We start from the raw sequence: 15,078 nt of genomic DNA, 5'->3' as shown, positions 1-15,078 counted from the left end.
TGGCGGAGCTGAATCGCTTCTGGTGCACACAAGGGGTAAAGCCCTATTGTTCAGGATTAGTATTATATGGGGGTCACGGGAATTAATGAATTCCCAACCTCTGCATTAAATACAATACAGGCTATTGCATAGGATAATGACATTCGCTGAAACCTCCAGTGTCCCGGACACAATTCAAAACCTTCCTCTATACATTCCACTACAGCCTTAATTTTCCATGACAGGAAAAAGACAGAAATCCTGCATCTAGAAGAAGAAGAAAAGGAAATTGCATGCCAGAAATAATTTATGGCTGAAATTACGGAGAGTTCGGTTTGCACAGGATTAGTATTATCAGGGGACCAGTGTCTTCCCCACATACATTACAACTCAGTAGACATCCCAAGCTAACATCAGTCCCCTGCAAATAGGGCCAAAGACAAGCAAAGTCACCTCCAACGCCAGCAAAGTCAACTCCAATATTTCATATCAATGTATCAAAGCGAGAAAAGGGAAGCATTTCAAAAACTGGAGCTCAGTGCCAAATTTTAACTTCAAAGCCCTGTGACGCTCCGCGATTAAAATACCTGCTTGTGTCTTCCAACTGACACAGAGAGAGAGAGAGAGAGAGAGAGAGAGAGAAACCAGACCAAATTGGAATCATATTCCAGGTGACATCAGCATGACAACGGGAGCGCGGACGTCATCCCACCTGGCACCGCTCAGTCAGTTCCCCTTCCTGCGCTCAAATCCCCATATCAAACTCACACTGTGAAACAGGTTTGGGCTACATCACGACAGACATCACGACAGCATGCAATCAGGAACTGAACAGGGGTCTATTATCTCATGCCATGCAGGTGTCAGTGAATGTATTTCCCAGCCATGCAGGAATTCTCCTGTGCAAAGAGACAAGGAGATTTGCATTAATGTGTTGTCCGAGTCCCCCCGTGGAAGCCCAGAAGATAGACTAATAGATTCAGAGGCAGGGGAGAGAACAAATGGCAGTCATTACACCATATGAATGTTGACTGAACGTCAGCGTGGATGGATATTATTTCAAATGCAATATTCATATATGCTCATTCTGTAAAAATAAGTGGGATCTGCATATTGCAACACGGTCCCTCCAGGCTGAGAAATGAGGCGAACAGCAAACATCACCTTATACGTTCACCGCCAAACACATTAGGGCCACGAAGCACATACTGAACACAACACAGCATTTCCCCAAATGCACTGTGGGAATTCGGGCCGATAAATAATGCAGACAGCCAGGATGGATTAGTCTCATCTTAATGCAGCTCGGCTGAATTGATTGTCGAGAAACAGGAAGAGAGGCGGAGAGGTTTTCAGGGAAGTCCAAAATGGCCGTGTGTTTTGATAATGCTGTTTCTGGCCCGGACCGAGCCGCAAGCCAGCAATTCTCTCTGGAATTTATGATTGAGAATTTTTTTTGTCAGCTTTGGCTTGAAGGCAAAGACATCTGTGTGGCGCAACGCTGGCCTTAAGATAAGCCTATTTATCTGCGCTTTATTAGCTTTCTTTAGACATTTGGAATCATAAAATGGAATCAGATCCGGATAAATTCAATTTTGTCAAGACACTTCAGAGTTGGAACGCTGACCCATAAATATTTATGTCTTTTCAGAACATTATGCTTGGTAATGAGGTTGGTCGAAGGCAACAGAAGATCAGCATTTCTTATCTGAGAGGCTTAAAATAAACACAGCTCATATGGACACAATGCATTCACATTCACATACACACACACACACACACACACACACACACAAAACTCCAGTCTTTTGATTGGCTGTCCATCACCGCTCGTACTCCACTTTCATGCATGCCACACCCAGTTCAAGGCCTTGCAACGCTTCTATCCATAAAGAAACAACACACACTCGCGCAGATCAAAATCCATAATCCGCCTGAGCAGAGTTATGCTAATGGATAGGATTAAGATCAGTATCACTGTCAACTTACTTACAGTATTCAGCCAGCCTAAGACTATGACAACACACACACAGCCATGCAGCCCTGTGCAGAGCAGTGTCAAACACATTTTAATATGTTATAACACATGAGGCTCGCTCAGTCTATATTAGAAAGAAAGGGACATATCCACTTTTCAGGTTGTGTATGTATCTGACTTAATAAACCAGGCTAGGTTCAACTATTTAACAGACAGAGCACCTAGGGTTAGGCACATGTGTCTCATGAGGGCCATACTGCTGCCTAACTGAGTTACACCAGTAGATTTATGCTTGTTTGACAATTCTAATTCCTTCCAGTTCAGCTATAATCAGGGAGCAATTTGAGGATGGATGAAGGGGGGTGGCATCCTGTTCACACAAAATATCAAACGCATCCCTTTGTTAAATCAATTTTAGGTAGGATGTGTGGAAAAATAATTACTTGCATTTATAAATTATTTACCAACAAACCATCTCACCCACCCACCGGCTAGAATTCTGCTGAGGACCAAATCCCACTGCTACAGCTGGAGCTGACTGTGTAAAACAGCTTATACGTCGCAAGGCATTATAATGTCCATGTATTATCCACATATTGAATTTTAATGCACCCAATGCCACATTTTAATGCTGTGTACTTTGGTGGTTTGAGCTTTTACAACAAGTCTTCCAGCTGTTGAAAGCCTAATGTGGTGTTAAGCTATATTAATATGTTTTCTATAGCCCAATTCAATACAGAGTTATTAAGTGCTTTGGAAAACAATAATAAATAAATTACAGTAGAATAAACAGGAAAAATGCCAGCTATAAATTGAATAGTGGATTACATGAGAATAACGCAGGCAGAAGTCTACACAATCTGCAGCCATGGAACAGTTTGTTGATTGAAACAGGAGCATGACAGCCATAAAGGTACACAGCAAAATCACCAGTGTTAATCTAACTATGAGAGTGCAAATATCAATATTATACCAATGTTTAGTCCATAGCCATCAGAGTTAATTCAGCTCAATGAGCTCAACAAATTCAGCTCAATCAACACTAATGATTATCACTGAAAAATCAACACTTATTAGCACAGGCAAATGTGCTGTGTGAGCTGATGTGAAATGAGCATAAAGTACAAGTCTCTCAGTGTACTTAGAGCTATAATTTGCAACTTTTTTGCCTTGAGGCATTTGTTCAAGTTCCTGCCGCAGCACTTGTCACTCATCTTGATGAGCTGTCTACCTCGAAACTGTATCTAGCCTGAAGCCGAGGTAACTGGCATCCGTAAAGCCTCCACAATCCAGCTAAACATTGGTCACGCCCACAGCAAATGGTATATACACCCAAAAAGTCATGAACATCACTGGAAAGCCAATTTCAGGCATGTATACACATGCACAGACTGATAAGGTATAATATCCTATCGATTTATTGCGTCAAAAATGTTGCATTGCCCCTTTAAAAGACAAAACCAATTTCTTTGTTGCTGTGTGACCAAGTTGAAAAAATATGTCCCAATCAGCCTTTTAGATTTAAATCCGATTCAAAGATCACTCTTGTCTAAAAATGTCATCAGGGCCAATAACAAGAAACTCAGCTTTGTCCAAATGTTTGCGCATACTACGTTTTATTAATGCACTGTACTTTGTGGGCTGGAACACCGAGTCTCAGAACAAAGCTACCAGATGTGGAAGGCCTCTCACCATAATCTTACTTAATGGTGATTTCATGTTCACTGTGTTTTTTGTCCTAGCGGATCAGAGGTGTTGGTATGGGTTTAAGGTAATGGAAGGTAATGGAAGGTAATGGCTGGGAGGTGTTTTAACTACTTTGTAGGGTGGATGTGGATCCGGGGTGGTGAGCCTTTTACACCCGGGGAGGCTTTTGGAGTAAGCGGTTTTACTGCTGGGGATTTGCTGGTGCAGCACTAGTTATTATGGGCACTCTCAGGGAGGCCATATTCACATCATACCTCTAATCTGACAGGCTCCCTTTACAGACACCGGGGGGCATCGCACAGGTCATGGTCCTGATCAAGGTCTATGTGTCAATCACACTAGCTAACTATAATCATGTGGATTATAGTTTCCTCGGGGTATAAGTCTTTCTCCACTCAGTCTCAAATCCTCGACAGCATGTCTGCCTGCATGACAGACTTCTTCAACTGTAATCCATAGCACCGGAACATCTAGCATTATACCACGGCTTTGTTGAATACTCAATTCTGATTGGCCACTGCAGGCATTCTGAGGTCTGTTATTCAGAAGCTGTTTCAGATCTGATCATATCACTCCGCACTCAAGAAGTCCGGTCGTTTATTTCCAATTTGCTGCATAATAGCAGTAATCTAGGAAGTCCAAAGATGCTGTGTGCAAAATTTAATGGAGATTCTATCAAGAAATAGCAAAAAAAAAACTAAATTCAAATTGCCGGAAAAGCCGTCATGGTGGAAATGAAAGCCAGTATGTGCAATGCATTTGTCATGAGCCAAATAATCTAAGGGGGAAAAAATGGATTCTACGCCACACGGTTCAGGAGTTATTGGCTAAAACGTAAAGTTGCTAAGGTTCCAGGTCAGCCCACCGAGTTGCTAACATCCGCAGAACTCGACTAATATGTGTATCCTCAGCTGAGGCCCTTATGTAATCGCACAGTGGCCGGCTAAAAAGACAGAGCAAGTGTACTCCTATAAACAGAACATGAGTGCTATGTGCAGCAGTCTATCTCTTCAGGGGGCCGATGAGCAACACTATATATAGCCTAAGTTGAACTCTGCCCCCTTCCCACTCCCTCTCATAAACGCACGCCCATACACACACACACACACACACACACACACACATCCACACACATGCCACGACGCCAGCTCTCTGCTCTTCTCTATTCGAAAGGACAACGTATCTAACTCTGGGCCACAACAGTCTCAAGCATCTAGCAGCTGAGACATCTCAATCCTGCCATGAGAGGAATAACCCCACCCCGACCAAATGCCTCACGGATACGCTCCTCTGATTTACCAGTGGCATGGAATGACGAGACTACATGTGTGTGCGGAGGGTTAGGGTTAGAGAGAGGGAAAGGGAGAGAGAATGTGGGCGTAGGGGCGACCCCCGAGGGATCTACTCGGGGGAGAGTGCATTGTAGCGGGTACTGTTGGGTTCTGGCTCTGAGCCACGAGAATGACAGAGAACGACAGACAGGCAGACAGACAGAGAATTAGAGAAGGAGAGCGAGAGAGAGAGAGTAAAGATGGTAGTGTACTTGCTGCAGAAACGAAATTCGGCAGAACGAACAAAAGGACACATTTGCAGAGAAAATAAAGCTCTGCATTGGCTTTGGCTTCCGTAGCGCGCACAGGCTTGCTGGCCGAACACGTCAAATTCTTCACACAGCAGCCTGCAGCGCATGACCGCCTGTAACTGATCTAAAATATCACACGTTCGGTTGTGTCGTCTTGTGGGAAAGCGTCTCCTTTTGCGGTTGATTGTCTCCATGTTAACGTCTCTTCAATCTTCATGCAACCCCACTGGCTTGAAGTGTCAGTAAACGAACAATACGAAGCTGAGAGAGCGTACACACATTTGTATGCAGCGACTGTGTTCGACTGTGGCTCAGTTTCGGGCAAGTTGGCCTTTGTTGTAAGTATACTGTGGCCTTAAAAGAGAGGAAGACAAAGACAAAGGCAAAAACAAAGACGTAAGGCAGCAGGGTGGTCTGTAATTCAAAGCCCCGGCCCCCGACCAAGGCAGAGTTTATGTTCTGAATCTGATGTATCAAGGCGAGCCCTCGGGGTGTATCTGACATTCCAGAAGTCTTCTGGGAATCCTTGGACCACAGCTGGCAAGGCTCACCTGTGTCTGTCACGAACGCTTTCAGTAGGACCCTTGCGCAGAACATCTTTGTGCATTACATCTATAGCATTCATAGCTTGAAAAGTGACAGGAATTGTTCCAGCTTTGAGCTTTAACCTCACAGCAAGAAGGACCCGGGTTCCATTCCCGGCCCTGACCCTTTCTGTGTGGACTTTGCATGTTCTCCCCATGTTTGCGTGGGTAAATAAATAAACAAGACTAAAAGTCCCGCGACATAAAATTTTGTGGAAGCGTCCCAGCTGGGAATCTAACTCCCTGAGGCACACTTTCACCCACGTGACCAAAAGTGGTAAACAGAGCGACCGGCCAACAATGAGATCCATAGAGCCCCTGCTGTCTCGGGACTAAAAATAAATACATAAACAGATAAATGAATTGATGAGTAATAAATTGAAGAAAAGATACATGGAGTCTTCTGATTTTGGTCTTGAGATCAATTTTTCATTAAGCCCAACTATAGCTTGGATTTGGTTAAGAGTGCAAAATTTGTATGCAAGGACCTATTTTTTTAATGAAGCCCCTAGCTACTAATTTTCAAACAAGGCTCCTAAAACATTTTCTCATCACTGCCTGCCATAATTGGCCTAAATTAATGAGAGTGATTGCATTCAACTTTGTATGAGAGGTTGGGGACATTACTCTACATAACTGCTGAAAATGAGCTGCGATTCCTCAACATATTTAAATGTCTTTGCGTTTGTGCATGTTAGAGAGGTTTTGCTAATGTAATGTCTCATTCCTGCTCTCTAATTAAAAGACAATTGAAAACGTTAGCTGCTTGACTAAAACCGGCATGGATGCACCGTTTTCCAGCAAATTCACCCTTGCGGAATTACTCACCGAGACGCACATCGGCACGGTTCATTTCAGGCCACTCGAGGTTTACTTTGTAATAAACCCACACACATTTCTCACTAAAAGAGGGAGTTTATTATGGGAAGACAATGTAACTCCCCGGAGAAATAAAGCATGAATTATGTATCGCTGTCCTTATAAAAACACTGAGATGCTGCACACCAGAAATGGAGCTGTAGTGCCCTCGAAACAGACTGCTCATTAGGTCTTGATGTCTATATTTTCATGGCTACGGTAGACAATCTGTTGTCATTAGCCGCCACTTGACCTGTGCAGTATATAATGAATCTAGGCCAGGGCTTACATAAGGTGTCTGTACACAGTCTGCCTCGTCGTTCTGCGTACTACCGTGCCTGCATTGGTGATGTCAGCACGAACGCTGACCCTTGCACGTTACAAACTGGGTGAAAAAAAGATAAAAAATGATGACAGACTGCAGTATATACTACAGGTCTGGAAGAAACGGTGAGTGAGAAACACATGCTGTTTGAAGAGGAAGATGAAGGAGAAAATCAACAGCAAAAAAAGTAAGATGAGAACGCATGCGTCTGCCAACATGAACGGGGACCATGGGCACACAGGGAGTTTACCTTTCCACGGACTGTCAACACAGGCCTTGTTGGGATGACACTGTGCCGGATGTGCACAAAGATGTTCTCAGTGCTGTCCAAACACCTAGCAGCTCAAGGTCACACAGCACGTTCTAAAGCCACTGTGCATCAACAGGATTCGGTGGGTGGGAAACACTTGTGCTCTCGCTCTATGTGTGACACTGCAAAGTTTGGTCTGACACATCAAACGAGACCGCCAACCATCAAAGAGGCAGAGCTGACGGGTGGGTTTGCCTTCAACTAATAAGTTGGTCTAAAGGAACATTCGAGTGTGATTGGCATGTTTGCTCATTTTTCATGTTTTCATTGCATTTTTTTGCACTCCCACTCAATTCGAGCACAGAAAACAACTTCCAAGATGTCTAATTAGGTCAGTGAAGGTAATCCATCACTGTGAATGAGAAGCCAACAATCACGTTTTGCAAAGTCGCATCAGAACGCTAATATCAGGCTACAAACCTTTACAAACTTTTTATTTTGAAATTTCCGTTCCGTTCACTATAAGATGGCTGTTCCACATGAATGCACACATTGCAGTTACGTTAGGATCCGCCGTCTGTCAATCACAACCCGGTCAGGCCAACGTAGCAACACTACAGGAAATAATGCACTGTTGCAAGCAGTGCATGCAGCATAAAGTGGGACTTCTTCTGGTCCATGAACCAGAGAGAGAGAGAGAGAAAGAAAGAAAGAAAGAGAGAAAGAAAGAAAGCAAGCAAGCAAGAAAGCAAGAAAGAAAGCAAGAAAGAAAGAAAGAAAGAACAGCATTGGAAGACCATCAAGTAAAACTGAACACCACCTGCCAATGAAAAAGAACAAAGACCACTTCAAATATTTCCTGGGGCCTTTTGGCTATTTTGAAGTTTTGATTCCACCTCCCTTTACTTCTCTCCCATCTAGTCATCTTTCTGGCCATTAGAGAGATAAAATATGTCCATTAGGAGAAATTCACCTCAGAGGGCTAGCCTACCCTACTTCAAATTAGATTCAAATTTCAATTCAAAGCAGCAGTTTAAAAGATCATTTTCCCATTGATTTGGCATTCACCGCAGTTGTACTTTGTACCAGCAAGCACATCACATTATGGACAAAAGCAGTGGGGCTCTACATAATCATTTCTTTCTTCATATCTGTCAGTAGAGGCAACAACAGGCATTAGAGTTTTATGGATTAAAGAGGCTTGTTATCAATAAAATCTGAATTATGATCCCATATTCTATGCTCTGGGGCTGTATACTACACTAATGGTTTCATGTTTCAGTTTATAGTGGCAGGGCACAATGGCCTCTTGATACTATCTGAATCTGCAGCTGCAACCACAGCCCGTAAGTTAAAGAGTTGAGTTTGTGGCAGACGGCTCTGAACCTGGCTGGGAAAAAAAATCTGAAGCGGGGAACGTAACACACGCCTCTCACTAAGTATCTACAAAGGTGCCCTTGAAGAAGGCACTTGAAGGCAAAATAGTCAAGCAGGGCTGCTCAGCGGCAACGGAAAACTCGGTCTCTCCTGCAGCTGAGGGCGCAGCTGAAACGGAACAAGACCGCACTGTCCACTTTCCCCGGTAAATCAAAGACGCACAAAACAAGCTCCTAAGTTCCCAAACAAAGTGCGAGTCTGAATGGTATCACAAGACTAAAGCCACTGAGTAACATGGGTACAAATTGCCTGCCTGTACTTGAAGTGCCAGCTAAACAGTGATTGGAGATACCCGCACGAATGCAGCAGGTCAGAGCCTTGAAATCGGACTCCGCGGTAAGTCTGGCCAAGAGACAACAGCCAGTGGGTTCACAATACAGATACCATCTAGAGAGGTAGTTACTGATAGACTTGTATGTCTCCACATCTTTAACTAGGGCTACAATCTCATTACATTACAAGTGTCATGTTTAGAATGCTTTGATTTATCTGCCAAGGTCACATAAGTTCATGTTTACGACCCTGATCTTTTGAATCGGTTGTCCAAGGCTACTCTACCAGGGCAAAACTGTTTTGTACTTTCTATTTTTTTTTTAATGTTTAGCCCCAAAATGTTCCTTTAAAATAAATAATATCACCACACAAGCATAAAGTAGCATTCAAACATCATGAATATGTGAATAACTCGGATCGAACATTCCAGGCTCCAACTGCACCGATGATGAGATCGAATTCTGTGAATAGCCCGCTCTATTCTTAGAAAAGGGGACATTTGCAGGTCTGGAAATTAAATGTCACTCTTATTACAGAAATGCCACTCTCCGGTTTATCACTTTGTCATGTTCACTTCGCGACCGAGAGCCTCCCTCCTCTCTGCTTGTTGACTTGACCCTCATTTCATAGGAGGCCCCGTTTAATAATTGATGGCTAAACAGATATTTTTTTAAGTGGGAACCTTTTCCACTTTGAATCGCGGCACTGCGACCAATCACCTTCATCTCGATAAGGCAGACATTATTTATTGAAAAAGCCCCGGTGTAGATTTATGATGGAAGACGCAGGAGTGGCCGGTTTGTCGAAGCTCTTGCTGGCTCGAAAACACACGACGTCTCCATCGAACATCCCTCTAATCGTTCATACTTTATTGTCTCCTGTATAACAAGCGGGGACAGCAACAATAATGAGGCGGGATGACAAATGACAGCTTCCAAAGGGGCGTACTACGACCACCGCAGGAGGCAGAGGTGGGGTTGGAGGGGACCCATGGGAGACAGGGGGGGTGGTGGGTGCGCGGACGATAATGTCAGGTTATGCAAAAACACGTTAGGCTGTCAACACCCCGATGCCTCGGACCGCCTCGCTACTGAGCCTCCGCTTCCACATCGCACCCAAGAAGTGAATACTAGAAGCCTGAGAGCAGACTGGATCTCGCAGGGTGTTGGCTTGTTGGTAGCCGGGCCCATTGGGAAAAAGACGGCAACCCATCTAGACACGGGCTCGTACGCATGGGGGCCCCCCAGTGCACGTGAACATTTCCCAGACAGTAGTGCAGTCACTTCCCTGGCCCGTAAAAACACTATACAACATCTTATTTACATTAGCTTGACATGTGTAGTGATTCTCTCTCTCGAGGGAAGAGCTTCTAAAACCATCGAAAGATCAAAAGCCCTCTCAGGCGAAGGGGTTCGGCGTTCCTTGCTCCCACTGTTGGAAGAGATCCACTTAAGAGCGCTTCCCATCGAGTGAGCTCAGCGAATCTATATTTCATTTGACATGTGCAGCACGCTCGCCTCAAGACGCCTTAAAGAGGAGTCGTCGTCTGACTCAAAGACACCGCCGACATGCTTTTATTTCCGGCTCTCGTTTTCGAAAAATGGCTCTTTGTAAAAATGCGACGACAAACACGGATGAAAGCATTCGAAATTGAAAGCAGAGCACTTTCAAATGAGAGTTTCTTGTCCCCCCGCACTGATTTTAAAGCAGCGATATCTCACATTTTTCTACGTGTTGCTGACTTTTTTGACTGCTGGAATGTCACGCTACACGTCAGGGAAGCCCAACGGCGGCGGCGGGCTGTTAATAAATATTAAAAAAAATGAATATATATGCGAGCGACACGTCGGCTTGACATCATCTCGCCGCCAGAGTCAGAGCTTGGCAAGCCCAACTGTTTCCACATTAGATGAGGAGTTATGACAAAGAGTTGATGCGTGGATAGGAAATCCACCTTCAAGCCATGTCGCGTGATCGGGGGTTGAACTGGCCGGAGCTGTCTCTCCGCATTTGTATGCCTCTCTCTCTCTCTCTCTCTATCCTGCTCTCTTCCTCTCTTGTCACTTTCTGTCCCGCCCTTCCTCTGCCTTTCATCCTCTCTTCAGTAGTAATCCCCGACACATTCCCGTGACTCCCGTTCATCCAAACCATTCACCACCAATAGGCCTGCTTTCACTGAAATGCTGTAGTACACTTTAACTATTGCCATGATATATTGTCAGATATTAATATAAACACCATAAACATATAATTCTAGTCACAGAAAACACACGTTCTAGATGAATCCACAATGCCACAAGAGTGTGTGTGTTATGGGGTTGGGTGTGTGTGTGTGTGTGGGGGGGGGGGCTGTCAGATCATGACAGATGTCATATGAAATAAAATTGATCAAACCTACCCTTGTTAGTCCTTTTTTACTGCACCCCTGACACTCCTCCTTTGGCAAACGATGACTACACTATTATAGCATACTGTGCAACAATGTTATATTTGGCCCATTTCCACCCAGCTGGATGACACTGTAGTGAAGCTGTATCAACATTTGGAAACATTGAAATCCTTGGGATGGTCGAATGTGGCTTGAATTCTGGTCTGGTCAGTTTGTTCATCAATTTGTCTTTTTTTGTCCACTTGATGTTTGGCTGTCATATTCGTCATAAAACAGCAGTGATCAGAAATAACCATAGACTTTCTCACAGACAAAACAAGAAAGAAAGAAAGAAAGAAAGAAAGAAAGAAAGAAACCTCAGCACGAAGGTTCGTGTCACAAACGGACATTGCGAGAGTCTAATACAAAAAATGGCAAAAGAGATGCACACAGCCTTATAAATTGAGTTGACTGGGACGTTTTCTACAGCCTATGCTTCACACACATGACACACACACACGCACACACAGATCTCCTAATGTGTGAATGAGTCAACAGTCTGAGGTGGGCTGGAGCCAAGTCTGTGGACGTCAATTTCATTTTACCTTGGCACTGGAATCCTTGTTTTCCAAATCCCCTGTGAAAACAGAGCAGAAGGAGGAATTAAATAATTATTTGTTCTCTCTCTCTCTCACACACACATTCATTCATTCATCAGTTCATTCCAAGGTTAAGACACTGTGTTATATACGCAAATATTCAACAGCAGCATTGAGGAGCTATCCGCTTTTCACATGTTGTAAGCCGCCTCGCTTGTCATCTCCTCCAAACAAAACAATAAACCAAACACTTGGTTTATTGTTTTCTTATTCAGGGAATAAGAAAACAACCCTGTTTTCAAACTCACACCCATGTATTTTAATTCTACTGTGGGTAAGCAAAATGAGATAAAAAAAAATATATGTGAAATGTTTTTAGTTTATGTGCAGGGTAAAACACAATGAATTTTGAGAATTTTTGGCTGTTTTCAGTGAACACTAATTGAAAAATTCATGCAAATACTTCTTAAAAGCATGAATGATCTGTTTGCATTCCACTTGCTATCACTATACCTTTAAAAAATACCCCCCCCCCTCCAAAAATACTAGAGCTAGAACTGAAACTTAATAAAAACTAAACTAAAACTCCCAAAGCCACAGTGAAAACTAACTCAAACTGAACTGAAACTGAAATAAAAACTGAAAACAATATAAAAAATAAAACCTAATGAGATAGCCAAAACTATAATAACCCTGCTTCTACATGATCCGCACAGCTGCTCGAGTCATAAAATGTACCCGGCATGTCAAGGACCATGTGAAATAAAACAAAAAACTAAATCGAGGTGGAGGAGTCTCTCTTCCTTTATTAATGAGGTGAAGCAACCAGCAGTTTGCGTTCAGCTTTCAGCAGTACGTTGTGCCTGTTTGCACATGACTAAGGAGTGGCGTTTTGGTGGCCACAGGTCACGCTGTAAAATTATCAAGGTTGTAAGCCATAAATGGCTTGAGAACACACACACACACACACACACCCCTCCTTCAGTAGAGGGCTGTCAACATGGCTGCGTCCGTTTCCCCTCAATCCAGAGTGTCTGCAAGTTGCATCAAGGTAAACAGAAGACTTTTTAAATGCTAATTAGATGTAAATATAAGACCAGTACCTTGCAGGCCTTGCGGTATACCTGCAAGTCACTGGCCATTAAAATGTTTCAAATGCATCTGCATATTTAACAACATTTCTCTAAACATATTCTGCAGAATAAACTGAATGTACAAAATATTAGGGACGTCTTCCTGATGTTGAGTTGCAGCCCCTTTCTGCACAATCCACATCTCAGTTGTCTCAAAGCTTCAAACTCCTTCTCTAACTCGTCTGCTTCTGTTTATCTCCATCTCCTCCTTTGTGATTGGTAGAGATTTAACAAGGGAAATCAATAAGGGATAATGGCTTGTAACTGCATTCACCTCATCAGTGAGGAAGTGTCCCTAATATTTTGTACATTCAGTGTATAGGTGAACTGTTTTTGTCATATGGGCCCACAGTGACAGTGATTGGGAAACCTTAGCTAATCTCTGACTTTAATTGTCAGGTGCCTGGCGGGCGGCGGCTCCACTGTACAGTACAGCTGCCGAAGAGTATTCAGCACTAGAGGCTTTTATAGTGTTTCCCAGTGAGAAATCAGTAGCTTTGCAGCGGCTTTAGTTAGCGCAACTATGTGACAGAGCAGGGCAACCTATCACTCATCCATACACTCCAGCTGGGATAGATCCAGAACAGTGTCTCTCCACTTGCAATGCAGTAATGTGTTTAAAATCAGGAAATACTAGAGCAAAGTGAGACTTTAACAGCATCAAAAGGCAACGAAAGGCAATTTGCTGCCTGTCAACACTCATATAATGTGACAAGCATACCGCTAGAATAGTAAGTCTCAGTGTGTCCAGTTCTACTCATGCAGTGTAGCAGAAGATCCTCCTATCAGAATGAGGATGAATGACACTGTCATTCACTAGGAATTATCCCAGCTACAGAATGGACAGCAGTGACTATTGTAATTCACTCACACCACTTTTATCCCTCCACAGCACAGTGTAGGCAGCTACACTATTCGATACTCAGTCAACAACAACAAAACTCTTCCCATATGGAGAGGTTCCTGGAACAAACTCGTATCAAATGGGTGCCTGGGGTGTAATATCTATTTGGGGGGTTAGTGAAAGTTTGGACGCCCCTGCACTATCGCTCCAATAGTAAATACAAAGTGTTGTAGAAGTGAACGGGTTGCAGGCCTGTAGGCTTGTATAGGCTGGCAGGGAAAGTTGTAGCCCAAAGTTGTGTTACATCATCGTCCGGAGCAGACTCGACTGAACTTATCCAATATGCAACAGGCAGTTAGTGGGGGTGTGGAGGTAGGAAACGGAAGGCTTACCAGATGAAGTCGGTGCAGTGGCTGCAGAAAGTCGGCTGCTTGAAGAACCGGGCTATGAATTTGTGGTTCTTGATTTCGTGGACGTTTTTTTGCCTCAGAGCACCTTTGCGAGCGAACCTATTCGCCACGTCCTCGGTGGACGACTCGTTTAAACTTACATCAGCCATGGCCCCTAAAAATAAAGCAGTGCTGTTGCTTTTCTCTCTCTCGCTTTCTCTCTCTCTTTCTGTTAGTCTGTGTGTTTCAGTCCCGTCCGACGCGCAGCCCGGTGTGTTGAGCCAGTGGAGTGCGGAGCGGAGGTCTTCGCCGGGTCCGAACTGGAGACACTGTACTTACTGTCTGTGGGCTTTCCCAGCCTGTCGCTTACAACTGGGCTGCTCTACTGACAGCTCCGCGCGCTGTCAAACTAGCCGCGACCGCAACATACTACTTCCTGTTCGCGCTTTCAAAATAAAGTCCCGGTTCTTTACCATTTATTTGCCCAGGGAAAGACAACATTTTGCAGCAACACCCTGCTTCACAGGTGCCCACATTCAGCTGCCCAGTACACCCAGTTTTCTACTGTTTGACAGTAGGGGGCGTACTACTACCAGTAGCCTACAACTTCTGCTGGTGGCCACTGAACAGCCAGGGGGAGGTTAAAGGAAATGTCTAGTTATTTTCAACCTGGGCCTTATTTTTCTAGTTTTGTGTTCAGAATTCCGTCACTTACGCCACTGTAGAGCTTGATGTACCACTCAGCTGCAGGCAGTGCTGCTCTCAACTTGGA

General features: G+C 44.0%; 1 protein-coding gene across 1 annotated transcript in view; it reads right to left on the bottom strand.

The window, feature by feature from the left end:
- Positions 1-14,644, bottom strand: part of LOC139652015 (protein kinase C alpha type-like) — a gene marked incomplete at its 3' end in the record, with an annotated part of 123,966 nt that extends 109,322 nt beyond the window's left edge. The window contains exons 1-2 of the mRNA XM_071528938.1: positions 14,310-14,644; positions 11,947-11,978 (exon numbers count right to left, since the gene is read on the bottom strand). Coding sequence (XP_071385039.1) covers positions 11,947-11,978; positions 14,310-14,476 — 199 coding nt within the window. The remainder of the gene's footprint in view (positions 1-11,946; positions 11,979-14,309) is intronic.
- Between the last annotated feature and the right edge of the window lie 434 nt (positions 14,645-15,078).

This window comes from Centroberyx affinis, unplaced genomic scaffold, assembly GCF_046629955.1.
Source record: "Centroberyx affinis isolate AG114_WGS23_722 - 3 ecotype Tasmania unplaced genomic scaffold, CSIRO-AGI_Caff_v1 ptg001740l_1, whole genome shotgun sequence".
Classification (NCBI taxonomy): Eukaryota; Metazoa; Chordata; class Actinopteri; order Beryciformes; family Berycidae; genus Centroberyx; species Centroberyx affinis.
The sequence above is the reverse complement of the archived record's forward strand: the minus strand, read 5'-3'. Positions and strand labels throughout refer to the sequence as shown.